Source organism: Poromitra crassiceps (assembly GCF_964638095.1).
Source record: "Poromitra crassiceps genome assembly, chromosome: 5".
In the NCBI taxonomy this organism is placed as follows: Eukaryota; Metazoa; Chordata; class Actinopteri; order Beryciformes; family Melamphaidae; genus Poromitra; species Poromitra crassiceps.
Genome location: NC_139642.1, coordinates 47,727,885 through 47,743,930, shown reverse-complemented (window position 1 = coordinate 47,743,930; position 16,046 = coordinate 47,727,885). Strand labels below are relative to the sequence as shown.

General features: G+C 40.3%; 1 protein-coding gene across 1 annotated transcript; it reads left to right on the top strand.

The window, feature by feature from the left end:
- Positions 1 to 8,928: 8,928 nt before the first annotated feature.
- Positions 8,929 to 12,270, top strand: LOC310777422 (extracellular calcium-sensing receptor-like; the record flags this gene model as incomplete). Its single annotated transcript, XM_083637752.1, has 6 exons — positions 8,929 to 9,131; positions 9,313 to 9,589; positions 9,728 to 10,534; positions 10,716 to 10,946; positions 11,106 to 11,229; positions 11,357 to 12,270. 6 exons carry the CDS (start codon positions 8,929 to 8,931, stop codon positions 12,268 to 12,270), a joined length of 2,556 nt encoding a protein of 851 aa, XP_083493878.1.
- Between the last annotated feature and the right edge of the window lie 3,776 nt (positions 12,271 to 16,046).

Here is a 16,046-nt window from a genome sequence, read left to right as displayed (position 1 = left end):
AGCCTAGTTTGGTGGGACTCTTGTTGGCCCATTGTGTGTCTGTGTGTTGGTGCCTCGGGGGTTAATGTCGTATGAGCTGGCTCCTCGGGGGTTGATGTCGTATGAGCTGGCACATCTGGGGTTAATTTCATATGAGCGGCACCTCGGGGGTTAATGTCATATGAGCTGGCGCCTCAGGAGTTAATGTTGTACGAGCTGGCACTACGGGGGTTAAATTTGTATGAGCTGGCGCATCGGGATTAATGTGGTATGAGCTGGCGCCTCGGGGGTTAATGTTGTATGAGCTGGTGCCTCGGGGGTTAATATCATATGAGTTGGCGTCTCTGGGGATAATGTTGTACGAGCTGGAGCCTCGGGGGTAAATGTGGTATGAGCTGGTGCCTCGGGGGTTAATGTCATATGAGGTGCCTCGCGGGTTAATGTATAAGGGTTAGGGGGTTAATGCCGTATGAGCTGGCAAACTTGGGAGTTAATGTGGGTGTCTGTGTGGGTGGGGGTGGTATTGGTCCGATGTCACAATCATGACATTAGGCCTGCCCAGTAATGTAACTCATACCTCAACTCAACCTGAGCATTCTGGGGAGTTACCCCCTTTTTGCGTTGCAGGGCAGAGCATTCAGAGTGCAGTCAAACCAAACCAAACAACCGTAACTGATGTTACCTCAGTCTTGCTTGGCTTTTCTAGGGCTTTTGGAAGTTACTGTAAATATGACCCCCTATTTTCTCCAAAAAACAACACAATTGACTATTTTTCCACTGTGATAAAGCAGATCTTCAATGTTCCAAAAATGACAAAAACTCATTTTTGACAAAAATTGAGTTACCCCCTTTTAGCTTTGCAGGGCAGTGTACTAATTCATAAACTTCTGAAATGTATGTAATAGAGTGAGCTGATTCCAGGCCCGGTTCTACGGGGGTGCAAAAGCACGCATTGCACCCTTATTTTAATTGTCTGCATGCTCAATTGAAAAGTTTTTCTTTTTTCTTTTTTTTTATAAATGCTGCAGCTTACTGTTAAACTTACTGTTTAAACTTGAATTATAATTGTTGTTTTTCTTTGTTCTTTCATGTGAATTTATGGGTTTTGGCACCTATATGTAACCTTTTAAGGTTGAGATAATTGTATTATCATTACGGTATATGGTCCAAATATTTCAGTAAAGCACTTGAAACACTTGAAATATTCTTGCTTGGGTGGTATCATTCTACTTGAAATGATGGTAAAATGTATTATTTTTAGTAAAATAACATGTCAAATTTTTTAGGCTTGGCCGGCCACCCGAGTGGGGCATCTGCACCCCTTCTTATCTAGGATGCATCCCTAGTCATCTTGTTCTGGAACTGGCCCTGGCTGATTCACTCTCTTTTTGTCTTTGTTTGTTATAATTATCAACAATGTTACTGTATTATGTTTTTATGTTATGTGTTGTGTTTTGGACCCCAGGAAGAGTAGTCTCACCTTGGTGCAGACTATGGGGATCCACAATAAACAATAAACAATGTGATAATCATATGACTACTATTAAACTAATTGTATAGAGAGTTAAAGTCACGACCACTTCCGGTTTACGCACCAGAGCCATCCGTCTGCCATTCTAATAAAAAAATAAAAAAATAAAAACGATTCAACTATATTTGGAATCACGAGAGACCATAGAACAGATCAACTTAAAAACAAAATGTTTTATTTTATTTTTATCCTAATTTTTTTTTTTATGTTTTGCTCTGAGTGAAATGTTCTATGGTCTCTCGTGATTCCAAATATGGCTGAATCGCTTGGTTTGACCAAATAAAGAGAATGGCGAATGAATGGCTCTGGTGTGTATGCCTAAACCGGAAGTGTGTGTGACTTTGGCTCTCTATAATGTGGCACACAATCAATCAATCAATAAAAAAGATTCAACTACATTTGGAATCACAAGAGACCATAGAACAGATCAACTTAACTTAACTTATGGTCTCTCATGATTCCAAATATGGCTGAATCGCTTGGTTTGACCAAGTAAAACCATTTTTATAAGCATTTTATGAAATGTAGATGGAAAAAAGAATGGTGGATGAATGGCTCTGGTGCGTATGCCTAAACCGGAAGTGTGCGTGACTTTGGCTCTCTATAATGTGGCACATACTATATACAAGACATTGCTGAAATGTGCTATAGACTTGTTGAATAAATTGTTTAGAAAGTGAATCAAGTCACTGGTGTCCTTTTCTATTCTCGATTGATCATACAAACAAGTCTCACAGAGTAGCCCACTTTTTCTGTCACCATTATAGGCTGCTATATTGAATAATATTGATTGATTATGGACTTGTGCATCCGGTATTTAATTGTACGCAAGTCCAGGGCTGCTGGAAGTCATTTTAAGCAGGGCGTGCTGCAAGGAAGGGACTTTTGGCTGCACCCGCAAGGGGGGCACCGGAAAAACTTTTTATCGTTGCAACGGCCTTAAAACTGCGCTTAGCGCCAGGTGCAGCGCAGATTAGTGGGTGTGGACCAGCGCACTCGATATTTTGGTGTCGGCGCTACACGCGGCCTTAAGCATTATAACCACGCCTTTTAAGCGTAAAATTATGCACAAACTGCTCATTGGAGAAGTGCAGTAAACGAATCACAAGCTTCCCTTTTAAGCTCCAATTCCACGGAGCGATCCAGTCCGGTCAGAAAAGCCGCTCTGAGCTCCCCCCTCCCCCCTCCCTTTCATCCCTGTCTGTCTCCATATATATTATTCCATATTATTATGCTTCTCAAACCAATCTCACTGCAGTTTAAATACTACAAGCATGTAAATATGCTACACTATAGCAAGATCAAAGTGAAAAGAATGTTCTAAACGCATTGGCTAGAAAAATATAGCCTATCCCTATGTGGCCTATGTCATGATGAGACAACACGTTCTCATTCCGAGCACGTAGCATATTGACGCTTTGTCCCGTCCCTTGTGCATCGCTTGTTACTAACATGGTACCCTTGAGCGACCCATGAAACGACTTCGGCTTTCCGACTAAACTCAATGTAAACCCATGGAAGTCATCTTTGACGCTCATGGCAACTGCTCCCCCATTAGTCAACTGCTCCCCCATTAGGTTAGGTTTAGGCATGGGGGGTGGGAGAGGTTAGGTTTAGGGTTAGGGTCTGGGAGAGGTTAGCTCCTTCCCCCAGACCCTAATGGGGGAGCAGTTGACTAATGGGGGAGCAGTTGCCATAAGCGTCAAAGATGACTTCCATGGGTTTACATTGAGTGTAGTCGGAAAGCCCAAGTCGTTTCATGGGTCGCTCAAGGGTACCATGTTAGTAACAAGCGACGCACAAGGGAGGGGACAAAGCGTCAATATGCTACGCGCTCGGAGTGAGAATGGGTTGGATGAGATTAGATTGGTGAAAGTTTGTCCAGATTAGAATGATATCGTTTTCTCTCGCTACCTTTTCTTCTCCAGTGCTGCAGATGATGCACATAAATATAGCCTACATTATGTAAAGTCATTGCATAAATGTGTTTTTATTGTAAAAGTAAATGTGAAGTAAGCCTAATCTTATTGGAGCGGAGCGGACATCATAGTAGAACCGTGTTACGGCTGTCTCTCATCTAAATCACGTTATATCTGCGAGGGATATATACCACCTGGGTTACATGTTTCACATAGGGTTGTGTTTGGATTTCTATGTTTTATTTTGGCCAATATTGAAATGTTCGAGAATTGCATGTTGTGTGAACAGAAACATTATTTCTATCCACTTTAGGCAATTTAGGCTGATTTGGTTGATATTTCTTCTCAAAATGTATTAGCCTCAATGCATGCTGGGAGATTTCACATGTGGCTCAACAGCCTCTGAATGACAGGGGCTCAAAACTATGATATAACAACTTTTTTCCATTGGTCTTTGTGCCTGTCTGACGCGCGAGAGAGAGGGAGTGAGAGAGAGAGGGAGGGGGAGAGAGTGTGAGATGGCAGAGGAGAGCTCCACGCAATTACGCACAGTAGCCTAATATAACCGGAGCACTGAATAAGGCCTGGTTTTGAAAAGCGCAAAGCGCTAAATTAACGCCAGGGGGGAAGATATCGTTAGGCCGGTATTTAAGGCCGAAGTGCCCATTCTGGCCTATTCTGGGACTGCGCCACGCCTCTTCGTCGTAAAGCGCATTTCAGGGCCTAAAACCATGTGTATATCTTCCCGAGGCAGGCGCAAGGCGCGTTTTTTTGCGTTTAACGCCAGTTTTTGCGCCTAAGGCCACTGGGAAGATAGGCCCCAACCTGTACAGATCCACGACGCATGTGTTCAGTTCAATTAAATTCAATATTGGTTCACAGCCATGATATAATGAGCGTATATCACGGCTGGGGCCGCAATCACCGAATCACTCCGCCTCTGAGAAAAAAAGGTAGCTAGCTAGCCTGCTAGCCTCGCAAACAGGAGCTCCTAAGCCAACCAGTGTCACCATAATACCCAGAGTGCCTTGCCTGCTAGTGACGTCATCAGTATATGACAGCTAGCTAACCGCTAGATAGCTAACGCTGATAACAATGTTCGCTAGCTACTGAAATGGAAACATTTAAGGTTAACTTCGCCCTCAGGGGTGGCTTAACTATGGACGAGTGGATTGAGCAGTGCCTACCGGACGATGCTAGCTACTAGCTACCCTCGGACCTAACGTTAACCTAACGTTAGCACAAGCATTAGCCACATTTAGCTAGCTAATGTTAGCGGTTTGTTTGTCACCAAGCCTGTGTGTTGCTAGCTGACGACTTTACGTTCAGCAACAATGAATAACAGCCATTTAAATTGGAGTTGTCTATTACTTTCATATTGCCATACTTGGTAAACATTTTATAAAAGTAATAGCTCACTTCAGGGCGTGATATATGCTCATTGTAGGCTACCACACCTAAGGGTGTTTTCGCAAGCACGACCCTTAGGTGTAGTATATTGAGCATAATTATACCATGGCCTGTCGTGAGCTATTGCTTAAATAGTCAGTCGTAAAGAGTAAATAGCGCAAAACGGCATGAATTTCCCCATGGGGATAAATAAAGGATAACTTGATAACTTAACAAACGGGACCGGATTTAAACCGAGCGAGGAGCAGCAGCTGGTGAACAGCGGTGACTAACAACGGCATGTTGATCAGCGTGGTGAGTTTAACAACAACAGTCTTGATTTCATACAGACATAATACTTTCCCCCCAACACGATCTGTCTCTAAATCAGACTTAATCTCCATTCCCCTTGTGAAGCAAACAATACAAGTTCCAGGGTCTAAAAATATTAAAGCTGCACTCCTTAATGTTAGGTCGCTGTCAAATAAATCTCTCCTCATCAGTGATCTGATTACCAGTCATAATCTGGATTTAATGTTCCTCACCGAAACCTGGCTCGATATGAACAACAGAGTGGCTGTTCTGTCCGAATCAACACCGCCTAATTATAGCTTCATTGACAGTCCCAGAGCTGATAAGAGGGGGGGGGGAGTAGCGATTGTCTTTTCTGATATGTTTCAATGTAAGCAGGTAACATTTGGAGACTTCTCATCGTTCGAATACCTTGCTGCTATTCTGAAATGCTCAACCACTGTGTTACTGCTGAATATCTATAGACCACCAAAATACTCAGCCAGCTTTCTCGTTGAATTTGCTGATCTACTCTCCTTAATTTTCATGGAACATGACTGTATATCTATTGCTGGGGATTTCAATATTCATATTGATAACCCGACGGATAATTTTGCCAAAGAACTGAATATCTTACTTGATACTTTTGATCTGTCTCAACATGTTTCAGGGCCTACTCACAACCGAGGCCATACCCTGGATTTAGTTATTGCTAGGGGCTTCAAGTCCTCTTCTGTGTCGACTATTGATGTTGCATTGTCTGACCATCTTTGCATCTTTTTTGAAATGGAAATCTCCCCTGAGATCATTAATAGGTCACAAACCGTTAAAAGCTGAGACATTAATGCAGGCACCAGCGCGCTGTTTATGGAGACATTTTCTTTATCTCCTCCCACATCAGCTTCTGTCAATGACATTCTCGATAACTTCAATTCAACAATTCTGAATACTATTGATAGTGTGGCGCCTGTTAGGTTAAAATTGCTGTCTGGCAAGATTAAAGCACCCTGGCGAAATTCTGCATCCGTTAGATGCGAAAAGAAAGATTGCAGGAAAGCTGAGCGTAAATGGCAGAAAACTAATCTTCATATTCACTATGATATTTACAAAGAAAGCCTTCACTCCTACAACCTCGAACTGAAAAGGTCGAGACAATCGTTCTTTTCCGAGATAATTAACCAAAATGTGAACAATGCACACACTCTATTTGCCACAGTTGATAGACTGACTAATCCGCCTCTCTGTGTAGCACCTGAATTCCTCTCTACTGTCAAATGTAATGAGTTTGCTGCCTTTTTTACGGATAAAATTATTAATATCAGGCAGGCTATTAGTGGCTCCACACCAAGAAATGCTGTGACATCATCGCAGATGTCGCAGATCCCTAGTTCGATAAATTTGTCCCAGTTCAGCGTTATCGACCACGACATCTTAGAGGAAGCCTTGATGCATCGGTAATCAGTAACTACAGACCAATATCTAATCTCCCCTTTAAAATAATTGAAAAGGTTGTTTACCTACAACTCAATAGATTCCTAACCTCAAATGATCTCCTAGATAAACTCCAATCAGGCTTTCGCCCCCATCACAGCACAGAAACCGCGCTTACTAAAGTCATAAATGACATCAGAATGAACACAGACTCAGGCAAAAATTCGATTCTAGTGCTACTGGATCTTAGCGCTGCATTTGACACTGTTGACCACTCAATTTTATTGGACAGACTGGAAAACTGGGTTGGGCTATCGGGTACGGTCCTCCAGTGGTTCAAGTCCTATCTTCAAGACAGGAAGTACTTTGTCTCCATTGGCAATTACACATCTGACCTAACTAGGATGACTTGTGGGGTGCCTCAAGGATCCATTATGGGGCCCATTCTCTTCAACCTTTATATGCTCCCTCTAGGCCTAATTATGCAAAAAAACAAAGTAGCCTATCATAACTATGCAGACGACACTCAGTTGTATATAACTCTTTCCTCAGCTGACTATGCCCCATAGAATCATTGTGCCAGTGCATTGATCAAATAAATAACTGGATGTGCCAGAATTTCCTACAGCTAAACAAAGACAAAACTGAGGTGATCGTCTTTGGCCCCAAAGAACAAAGGCTTAAAATCACTGTACGCCTTGAGTCTCTATCCCTGAAGCCTAAGGATCAAGTCAAAAATCCTGGAGTTATTATTGATTCCGATCTCAACTTTAACTCCCACATTAAGTCAATTAGAAAATCAGCTTTTTATCATCTTAAAAATATAGCAAGAATTAGGGGATACATGTCCAGACAGGATCTAGAAAAACGAATTCACGCCTTCATTTATAGTAGGTTAGACTACTGCAATAGCCTTTTTTCTGGTCTCTCCAAAAAAGAACTTAGTTGCCTAAGTTCTTTTTTTTTTCCTCCAACTCATTCAGAATGCTGCTGCTAGAGTTCTAACGAAGACTAAGAAAGCTGATCATATCACTCCAGTTCTTAAGTCCTTACACTGGTTGCCAGTGTGTCATAGAATAGATTTTAAAATACTGTTATTAGTCTATAAATCACATAATGGCCTAGGCCCAAAATACATAGCTGAATTGCTCCCACGCTACGAACCGTCTAGAACTCTTAGGTCAACAGGGTCCAGCTTCTTAACTGTCCCTAGGATCAAATCAAATCATGGGAAGGCTGCATTTACCCACTATGCTTCTGCTGGCTGGAACAAATTGCCTGAAGACCTCAGATCTGCCCCAACCTTACTTACTTTTAAAAATAGACTAAAGACTTTTATGTTTACCGTCGCTTTTAACTGCTGACAGCTACTATGCAAACCCAATGAGTCCTCTATAAGTTTTTAGCTCTTTCTGCAACTGCTGTTGCTTAATGCACGTTTTATACTCTTTTTTTAAAGTTTTGTTGTGATGCTTTTAAATGTCCATTTTATGAAGTTGCTTAATGCACTTTTTATACTCTTTTTAAAGTTTTGATGTGATGCTTTTAAATGTCCATTTTATTCTCTTCTTTTCTTTTATTTTCCTGTCAACCATTTTATGTGAAGCACTTTGAATTGCCTCTGTGTATGAAATGTGCTATACAAATAAACTTGACTTGACTTGACTTGACTTATAAAAAAGAAAACAGAGTCCAGGTGAAAAATACCTACATTCTCCTTTAACTGTTTTGTGGTCCGTTTGGACCGGTGCTACATTTGTCCCCCACTTGTGCTATTGAGAGGCAAAAGTCGTTTTTTGGTCTGATGACATTTGTTGAATTGATCCGCAGGACAACATTTTTGGTTATATTGGTAAGACACATGCTAAGGTTGTCCACATTAAAATATTGACTCTAGGTGAAGCAATATTTATGTTGTTGGGGGGGGATGTGTGCTATTAACTGCCCTGGATCTACTTTTATTAAGATAGTCAAGCTATCAAATTGAGGTTTTAATTTGAAAGACAAGCAAGCCCCACTGATATACAAATCCCATTTTCTTATTTATTAATATCTAGAAGCATGGCGTAACTGCACTAATTGTGCACTCAACAACAGACATTGTTCTTGTTTTCTGCACATCTACATGTAAATGTACTTTTCTACCCTCAAACTCCTTTTTTCATGCTGAGAGAGACATTGAAAGAGTTATGCCTTCCCTGCTCTACATCTTACTTTGCACCATAACCTTGTGAAATGTGCAGTCATGAAAAACAAAAACAAGACAAAAAAGCATAATTTCCTTCTGAGAATTGAAGTGCGCTCACATTGGCTGCTGATATCCTCCTACTCACTATAAAGTTCAAGTCCCAGGTCAAGATTGTTTCAGTTGAGGGGACGGAGCTTGCCATGGGTTGGATCATCATTATCTTATTTATTCTACTGGCAAAGACCCAGTCAGAAAATCAAACATGCAAAGTGATAGGGCAAACAGGATTCATGGCATTCTCCAAAGATGCTGATCTTATTATAGGAGGAGTTTTCTCTATTACTTCAACACGCCAACTACAAGATAATGGCTATCAGGCATTGCCATATACATACTGCAAAAGGTAAGTGAAAATGTTTAAAATATGAATTTCATCTTTATTGAAATGTTATGTTTTATATAAACATTTTACATGTCTGTGCCTGCAAGACAGATCTTGAATGCTAGCAGAATGAAACATAATGTCATACTTGGTAAGCCTATCTTCTATGTCCCAACAGTGAGAACAACTATTGTGTTTTCAGGAGAAATGACAGGGAATTGAAGTTTGCCCGGACGGTGATTTTTACTGTGGAGGAGATCAACAGAGACAATCATCTTCTCCCAGGAGTGACTCTAGGTTATAGGCTCTTCAATGGCTGTGGGAGTGAAAACCTGGTACGGGCATCTATAGAGGCTGTAAATGGAGAGGAGTCAAAAGAACCGGGCTGCAAACGTAGGATCCAGGCACTGTTGGGCCATTCGTCCTCTGGAGTAAGTAAGAACATAAACAAAATACTTGGCCCATTCTCCATACCACAGGTGAGAACACATGAGTGGGAAATACATTTGATTTATTCTCGTATTTAATTATTTAATTCAATCATAACAACATTCTGTCCTTTGATAAATTCTATCATCTGGGCTTATCCAGGATATTATAATGTGTGTTTTCAACAGGTAAGCCACCTTTCAACCTGCGGTTGTTTAAGTGACAAAAAGCTGTACCCTACGTTCTTCAGAACTGTGCCAAGTGACCGCTTCCAAATCACAGCTCTTTTACAACTTATGAAACACTTTGACTGGCGCTGGGTGGGCATTGTCCATACTAGTAGTTCGTATAGTTTTTTAGCTATAGAAGAATTAATTGCGGAAGGAAAGAAAGATGCCATATGTGTTGAATACAGGAAATCCTTCTCAAGGTCGTCTACAAGCCAAGAAAATGCTGAGATGGCAGAGACAATAAGGAAGTCCTCATCAAAGGTAGTCCTGTTGTTCATGTCTTTATCTTACACCAAAGCGTTCCTACGAGCAATAGAGATGGTGAACATAACTGACAAACAATGGGTCGGTGGTGAGTCTTGGATCACACAAGCAGACTTAGCTTCTGCCCAGAGAAAGAACATCTTACAAGGGGCAATGGGCTTTGCCATCCCCGAGGCTTCCATCCCAGGTCTTGCTGAATTCTTACTAAACCTGAAACCATCTGATGAACCACAGAGTGTTTTGATTAGATCTTTTTGGGAAGATGTCTTTCACTGCAGCTTCTCTCCATCAAATACGTCTACTCTGTGTACTGGCACAGAGGATCTAAGGACAATCTCTAATGACTACACTGACATGAAGAAATTCAGGGCTGTGAATAATGTGTACAAGGCTGTATACGCAGTGGCACATGCCCTTCATACATTATTGCAATGTCAAAGCGGAGCAAATCCTACCACTGGAAAGCATTGTGTAAACAAGAGCTATGTTCAGCATAAACAAGTGAGTTATAATTCTTCAGACATGTGCACTTCATTTCTGTGTTTTATGTCTTTGCAGTTAATACTGCAAAACTAATGGGTGAATCTATGGAATGGTTTATATTTGTAACCTGCAAGAAGTTCATGTAAGCTGTTTTCATTTCATCACACTTATAGAAACTGTACAAATTGTCTCTCTGCAGGTATTAGAACACCTGAGGCTGGTGAACTTCACTACGCAGAATGGTAACAAGGTTTTGTTTGATGAAAATGGAGACACTGTTGCCCAGTATGACTTAGTTAATTGGAAGATGACAGAGAATGACTCTGTTGATATTGTCAATATTGGGGCATATGATAGCTCTTTTCCAGAGAGGAAAAGATTCAAACTAAAAGACAATATCAAAATACAATGGGGCGGAAACCATCATCAGGTAATAATCTCTAATTACTCAGAATAATTTGAGGTTTGAATGGTCAACTTTACTAAGAACTCAAATAGTGTGCTATAAAATTACCCACAATAACTTGATTATATTTATTAAAAAAATGCCAGTATTCGGTTTGATCCGTTTTTATTATGTATCTGTCAGGTCCCAAGGTCTGTTTGCAAAGAACCATGCCCACCAGGGACTCGTAAGGCCATGAACAAACGTAAGCCTGTCTGCTGCTTTGACTGCTTTGAGTGCCCAGAGGGAACTATAAGTAATCAGACAGGTGAGTATGGATGTCAAATCCCAATCTGTTCATATGAATGAGAATGAGAAAACATGCAAAAAGTAGTAGGTGAAATTAATATTATGCGCCTCAAATGACTTTTTTCTTTATTGTATTTACGTTACAGATTCTCCAGACTGTTTCATTTGTCCACCTGATTTTTGGCCAAACAAAAAGAAAGACCAGTGTCTTCCAAAACCTACTGAATACCTTTCCTATAAAGAAATGATGGGGACACTATTAACTGTATCCTGCTGTCTTGGTGTGTTTTTATCTCTTCTAATATCTATAATATTTTTGGTTCATAAAGAAACTCCCATTGTGAAAGCCAACAACTCTGAGCTCAGCTTCCTTCTGCTGTTCTCATTGAAACTGTGTTTCCTGTGTTCTCTGACCTTCATCGGCCGGCCCTCTGAGTGGTCCTGCATGCTGCGACACACAGCATTTGGGATCACCTTTGTCCTCTGCATCTCCTGTGTTCTGGGCAAAACTATAGTGGTCCTAATGGCCTTCAGGGCTACACTTCCAGGCAGTAATGTGATGAAATGGTTCGGCCCTGCTCAGCAGAGACTCAGTGTTGTGCCTTTCACTCTCATACAGGTCCTGATTTGTATTCTTTGGCTAACTATCAACCCTCCATTCCCAAACAGGAACATGAAGTACTATAAAGAAAAGATCATTTTAGAATGTGCCCTGGGTTCAGCTATAGGGTTCTGGGCTGTCTTGGGGTATATAGGACTCCTTGCCGTCATGTGTTTTATACTTGCTTTTCTTGCGAGGAAGCTGCCAGATAGTTTCAATGAAGCTAAATTCATCACCTTCAGCATGTTGATATTCTGTGCAGTCTGGATCACCTTTATCCCAGCATATGTCAGCTCTCCTGGGAAGTTCACTGTAGCTGTAGAGATATTTGCCATTCTGGCCTCCAGTTTTGGTTTGCTGATATGTATATTTGTTCCAAAATGCTACATTATGATCTTCAGGCCAGAACTAAATTCAAAAAAACATATGATGGCTAAAATACCACAGAGAACTCTTTAATCAATCGTTTGAAAGTATCCTCTTAATCATGTGATATCATATGACTACTATTAAACTAATTGTATAGAGAGCCAAAGTCACGACCAGTTCCGGTTTAAGCATAAACACCAGAGCCATTTGTCTGCCATTCTAATAAATAAATAAATACATAAATAAAAATGATTAAACTATATTTGGAATCACAGGAGACAATAGAACAGATCAATTTAAAAACAAAATGTCCCACAAAAAAATGAAGATGAAGAATGAAGAATTTATAACACAAATTTAAAATGCTCTGAGTGAAATGTTCTATGGTCTCTTGTGATTCCAAATATGGCTGAATCACTTGGTTTGACCAAATAAAACCATTTTTATAAGCATTTGACGAAATGTAGATGGAGAAAAGAATGGCGGGATGAATGGCTCTGGTGCGTATGCCTAAACCGGAAGTGTGCGTGACTTTGGCTCTCTATAATGTGGCACCTACTATATACAAGACATTGCTGAAATGTGCTATAGACTTGTTGAATAAATTGTTTAGAAAGTGAATCAAGTCACTGGTGTCCCTTTTCTATTCTCGATTGATCATACAAACAGGGTAGCTCACTTTTTCTGTTACCATTATAGGCTGCTATATTGAATATTATTGATCGATTATGGACTTGTTCATCTGGTTTTAACAGACTTTGAACACCCTGGAACCCTGGATTAAAATATTTAAATTAATTTCAATCCATATAGTAGCCTACATCTTTATTGAGGGTTTGATAGCGTTTCTGAATCTACTTTTCTAACAATATTGTAACAAAAAACCACAAGTTGTTGCAAGTATTTTAGTGTTTATTTTAAACATCTCATTATTTCAGATAGTCCTTATTAGATGTTTTGGTTTTCCCTGTTTGGTACTGTAGCAGCTTTTGATGACTAAAATAAATTCCAGATATTTTAAGTTGCGTTGCATGTCATTGTGACAACCATACGTCATGTGTCAAATATTGACCTGGAATTTGTGTTAAAGGACCAGTGTGTAAGATTTAGTGGCATCTAGTAGTGATACCCCTCCGTGTAGGAGAACCTGCAGTGGCCAGCGGCTGTGAAACACGCAAAAAACACGGAAAGCCGGCTCAAGAGCCAATGTTTGGTTTGCCGGCTCTGGGTTACTGTAGAAGCATGGTGGTGCAACATGGTGGACAGAGGACCCGCTCCCTATGTACTTACAACCTCAGTCTGACAATTTACTTTTTTTGGTCATAGGTTTTGCCGGCCTGTCCCCAGAGTTAGCCTGGAGGCTTTCTGTTTGTTTTTGAACTCTGTTAAAACACTCCCAACCCCAGTTGCAGTTGCAGGTTGCAAATAGCATGAAACATAATTTTCATGCAACTTGACATTTACACAAAGCAATTCAAAAAATAATCAAGTCTCATGCAACACGGTAGTTTGTTTCACTAAAACAGGCTAGCTAGATTGGTAATGTTTCATCTGTCATATTGTTTTTCCTTTTCTCTCTTTATGCTACAGTAGATTACTGTATCAAGTGGGTAGTGTCATCCATTCATTGTAACTTGCATCTTTGTATCTTATTTTGGTAACACTTTACAATACTGTAACACAAACATTGGGTAGTTACTGAGGAACGAGTCAGGAACGAACCATTAGTTCATGATTAGTTCATGAATAGTTAATAGGTAGTTCCTTAATGGTAGTTACGTAAGAACTGACCATTAGTTACCATGTTAACGAACCAGTAAGTAATGATTACTTCCTTAAAAATATTTCTTTTTTCTTTTTTTTCTTTTGCTAGTTCATGAGTAGTTAATGGGTAGTTCCTTAATGACCCTTAATGGTAGTTCCTTAAAGATCCTTAATGGTAGTTACTTAAGAACTGACCATTAGTTACCATGTTAACGAACCAGTAAGTAATGATTACTTCCTTAATTTTTTTCCGCTAGTTCATGATTAGTTAATGAGTAGTTACTTAAGAACAGACTATTAGTTACCATAGTTGTTACTAGGGAATTAATCATTAGTTCATGATTACTTCACCATTAGTTACCATATTGGTGCATCCTCAAGTAAAGCAGGCCATCGTACTTAGTTGTTACTAGGGATGAACTCCCTAACTACCCATTAACTACTTATGAACTAGCGGGAATTTTTATTTTTTAAGGAAGTAATCATTACTTACTGGTTCGTTAACATAATGGTCAGTTCTTAAGTAACTACCATTAAGGAAGGAACTACCATTAAAGGTCATTAAAGAACTACCCATTCTGCTCATGAACTAGCGAAATAAAAAATAAAATATATCTTTTTTTAAGGAAGTAATCATTACTTACTGGTTCGTTAACATGGTAACTAATGGTCAGTTCTTAAGTAACTACCATTAAGGAACTACCTATTAACTACTCATGAACTAATCATTAACTATTCATGAACTAATGGTTAGTTCCTGACTAGTTCCTCAATAACTACCCTTTTTTTGTGTTACAATATTGTAAAGTGTTACCCTTATTTTGTATAGTTTTCTAGTTGGATATAATATCAATTCGGACAATGTATCAGGTTTTCTTCTGCCACTGGCTGGCTACTTTCTTTCATTATGGCTGTCCCGGAAAATAGGAAGAGAGCCATAAGTGCATTAATAGCCTACTTATCAGTGTTTTGATTGGCTGTTGCATGAAACTAGTTTCACAAAGTTGAGAGTTTTGCAACTGTTGCACCTGAGTTTCAGACCAGTTTCAAGCAGATGGCTTAAGTTTAGGCCATGCAAATCATTTGCAACTGTTTCACCTCAGTTTTAACCAACTAAAGTTGCGTGAAAGTTTCATTGTGTAAAGCCAGCCTTAAGTGTTACACATATTTCTGTGAGTCCACATTGCCACCAGGCGCGGGCGCTCTACTCATAAAGAATTCAATGAAAATCTACTCAACTGTTTGTTATTGAGATTGACATACACAGTCTCCACACCAATGATTCCGAACCAGGGGTATGCGTACCCTTAGGGGTAATTGAGCAGCTTGCAGGGGGGTCGCCTATGGAAAGATTTGGGATTGCAATTTATTTCCAAAATGGAGGGGGGGGGGGGGGGGGAACACCCATTGCTAAAACTACGCATCTCGGCTGCTGCAGGCCTCGCCTGCCATATTAGTGCGGGCGGGTGTGTGTATGTGTGTGTGCCCCCCTTAAGTTTACATCAGTGCCTATAACATCATCAATGATCTCATAAGAAGATTTTGCTCTTATGACATCACTGATGACATTATTAGTCTTATGACATCACTGATGACATCATCAGTGAGGTCAAAATGCACATCATCATCAAATTTAAACAAACAGAACAAACAAACATTGCCCACTTGCGTACTGTAGATCCCCCCCGGCAGGTGTTATTAACTTAGACCTGGGGGGGGATGTTGGCTCCCGGCAACAATCTGGGTTTCTCATGTGGCCCCCCAAGAAAAATAATTGCCCACCCCTGTGCTAACTGTGCACTATTCTATGAAGAGGTCACATTCACGCATCTCAAAAACTGCACAAATCAACTAGCTACAGTAGCAAACATGGATAAATGGCTCAAACATCCTGTCGCTGTCACTCCAGATTCAGGTTTAGGGGAGCCTGGTGACGAAAAGAGGGAGAAAGAACTGCTACACCCCTCTCACTCAGTCCTAGTCAACTTCTCGGGCCTCCTGCTGATCACCCATATAACAGGATAAACATTGCTACTATGCTACTGCTCAGTCTGTTATTCCACATCATTTATTATTAACCTACCCATGTTTTTTGTTTTTGT